General features: G+C 40.0%; 1 protein-coding gene across 1 annotated transcript; it reads right to left on the bottom strand.

Annotated features, from left to right (window-relative positions):
• Positions 1-1,822: 1,822 nt before the first annotated feature.
• On the bottom strand, positions 1,823-2,773 carry LOC123231579 (aldo-keto reductase family 1 member B1-like). Its single transcript, XM_044657868.1, has one exon. The coding sequence runs from the start codon at positions 2,771-2,773 to the stop codon at positions 1,823-1,825; it is 951 nt and encodes a 316-aa protein (XP_044513803.1).
• Between the last annotated feature and the right edge of the window lie 250 nt (positions 2,774-3,023).

Genomic DNA, 3,023 nt, shown 5'->3' with positions numbered 1-3,023 from the left:
CAATAGCAGCACAATTATATTTCAAAATGTACTCTCTGGATCCTTTTGTCAGTTTGCAGATCTAGATTCCAAGACTAGTGATGATGATTTTCTTACTGAGGCATGGGGCACAAGAGCACATGGAATACTAACAAACTAGGGGTCCACACGGCATTTTGCACAAATGCTGCTATAGATACTTAGCCATTAGTACAGGTAACTAGGATCCAGTTTTTAGATAACTTCCATACATTTCCATAATCGTTGCTGTATGCCCGATAGTTGCTTGCTTTGTTTTTCATTCCCATTTTATAACAGCATGCCTAAACCCCATCAATATTCAAGTTAGTACTCTGAAATGAAACTATAAATTTCAATTTGGAGAAAATAAGCCCTTATTTGGGTTCATAAGTTTTAAATAACACATTACCATTGGCTACATTAAGTTTGCATTTCTAATGTTATTTTATGCATTTGACAATAGATGTTCCACTCTGCTCAGGAGCGAAGAGTAAATGCATGTGAAATGTAAGTCTGCTTAAAATGTAGGAATTTATTAGAGCTGTCAGTCAGCACTGACATGAGAGGTAAATTATTTCTGAAGATATTTTAGACTTTTTTATATGCTCCCCATTGTCTTCAAGCTCTGAAGTTTCAGAAATTGACATTAAAAGCATTTCAAAATATTTTCTTCCTATTTTTCCTGGCCCTAAAACTGCAGCCACCAAAAACAAAACCATCTTACAAATATTTTGGAAACTGGCCCCATACCCAGATTCAAGACAGCACTTATATTACCAATGTGGAGGCATAAGTTGAATTTTACTTATGCTATTATTTGGTTTTGATCAATTTCCTATCAGATATTATTTCTCTCATTTTTAAGCAAGGAATGGGGCAAGTAAGCTCTATGGACGGCTGGCTTCTGCATCTGACATTTCTGAATCCTCTAGAATAGCTAGAGTAATGATTTCATTAATTGGCCAGGTGTATAGCATGAAAGGCAGATACAAAAATTAATAAAGTGACTATTATTCAATCTTCTCTGAAAAGACATTACTGATAGATAAGACAGGGAAGAGAAGTATTACCTTCTTTTTGCTTGTATGTTTTCCATCCTAAAGAATATAAACATATCTACCAAGATAAGCCAGTAAAAGCAGAAAACTTGAATTACTTGTCCCTGATTGACTTTTCTCATTTCATAAATTCTTAGATAAAATTTATTTTCAGAGTAAAATTACAGCATTTGTTTGCTTGACAAAACTATTCTCTATATATTTTGGAGTTTCTCAATTTTTGAAAGTTGAATGTTTCATTCTTATCTTGATTTCATTTCATATCAATATCTTTTATAGCTTACATAGGTAAATTATTGAGTGAATAAACCTATAATGATACAACAAATTATGACTATGTCTGAATACACAAAAACTCATTTGTGTATACTTAGTCATCAAATTAAAAACAAAAAGGTAATATTTTTGTTTGTTTTTTTATTCAAAGCAAGAAGTAAGGTTTTTATAACTTCAAGCAGACTAAATCTACTTGTTAGTGAAGGAAAGAAAACCATTTGCTGGTGGAATAATTCTTGTTTGCAGGGCCAATCTGGGGAGAGGGCAGTCATTCTGTACCATTCATCATGGGGCAGGAGAGTGTGCAAAAAGCTTGAAGTTACTCAGGAAAGCCAAGATCCAATGTTGATCTTCAGAGCTTTTGCAAGCAACATCCAGGGCTGACTAGTTCATTGGAGAAGAAGAACACACTTTGCCAGGATCAAACAGCACAGCTGGAAGCAACAGGAGCTGGTCATCTGGACACTGGGAGGCAGCTATCCAGAATCTCAAAATGGGACACCAAAGGGGTAATCTTTGTGAGAATTGGCATTGGACATATTACAGACTCTCCAGCCTTGGTTGAATTTGAGTATAGTTGTCATCTCTTCGTCAGTCAGCTCAAAATCAAACACCTTAAAGTTCTCAGCAATCCGTGATGGGGTGACAGATTTGGGGATCACAACCACTTTTCTCTGGATGTGGAACCTGATCAGAACCTGTGCACTGGTTTTGTTGTGCTTTTGTGCAATGGCCTGAATCCTGGGGTCATTCAAGAGAGAAGGGTCCTCTGGCTTGGCCCATGGTCGATCTGGAGAACCAAGGGGACTATAGGCTGTCACTACAATGCCTTTGGACTGGCAATACTCGATCAGCTTTTCCTGGGTGAGATAGGGATGGCACTCAATCTGGTTAACTGCCGGCTCATGCTTCAGCCCCGGCTTGGTCAAGATGTTCCCAATCTGGAGGTGGTTGAAGTTGGAAACCCCAATGGCTTTCACGAGTCCTGTATCCACTAAGTCTTCCATGGCTGTCCATGTATCCAAAAAGCTGGTGTTACTGGGAATCACTTTGCCCTTGTCATCCAGTGGGAAAAAATCGGTCCCAGCCTTCAATCCCATAGGCCAGTGGATAAGGTAGAGATCCAGGTAGTCCAGCTTCAGGTCACTCAGAGTCTTCTGGCAGGCAGACTTCACCAAGCTCTTCTCAAGGTATGTGCACCAAAGCTTGCTGACGACAAAAAGGTTCTCCCGACTCACCACCTTCTCCTTCAGCTTCTCCTGGATGGCCTCGCCTACTTCATTCTCATTCTGGTAGACGTGGGCGCAGTCGATATGGCGGTACCCGACGTCAATGGCCGCCTTCACTGCACTCCCCACTTTGCCTGAAGGGGACATCCAGGTTCCCAGGCCTACTATGGGCATCTTCGCCTGGCTCTTCAGCAGGAGGAAGGTCTCCATGATGTTCTGGCCTTGAAGGAGATGGCCTCAACCGCGAGAAACGTGAATGAGACTTCAACGCTGCAACCGGGTCACTGTTTCCATTAGCGTCCCGGTCGCTACTTAAATAGGATGAGCCAGTAATGTTTTTTTCATCTGATTTTGTTTCTTTTAGATAATTTGGTCATTCAAATCGCATAGTCCGTTTGGCATAGGTAAAAGAAAATTTGTTCCAGACTTGAAGTCAAGAAGATATGAATTCAAATCTTGT

This window comes from Gracilinanus agilis, chromosome 1 (assembly GCF_016433145.1).
Source record: "Gracilinanus agilis isolate LMUSP501 chromosome 1, AgileGrace, whole genome shotgun sequence".
Lineage (NCBI taxonomy): Eukaryota > Metazoa > Chordata > Mammalia > Didelphimorphia > Didelphidae > Gracilinanus > Gracilinanus agilis.
The sequence above is the reverse complement of the archived record's forward strand: the minus strand, read 5'-3'. Positions and strand labels throughout refer to the sequence as shown.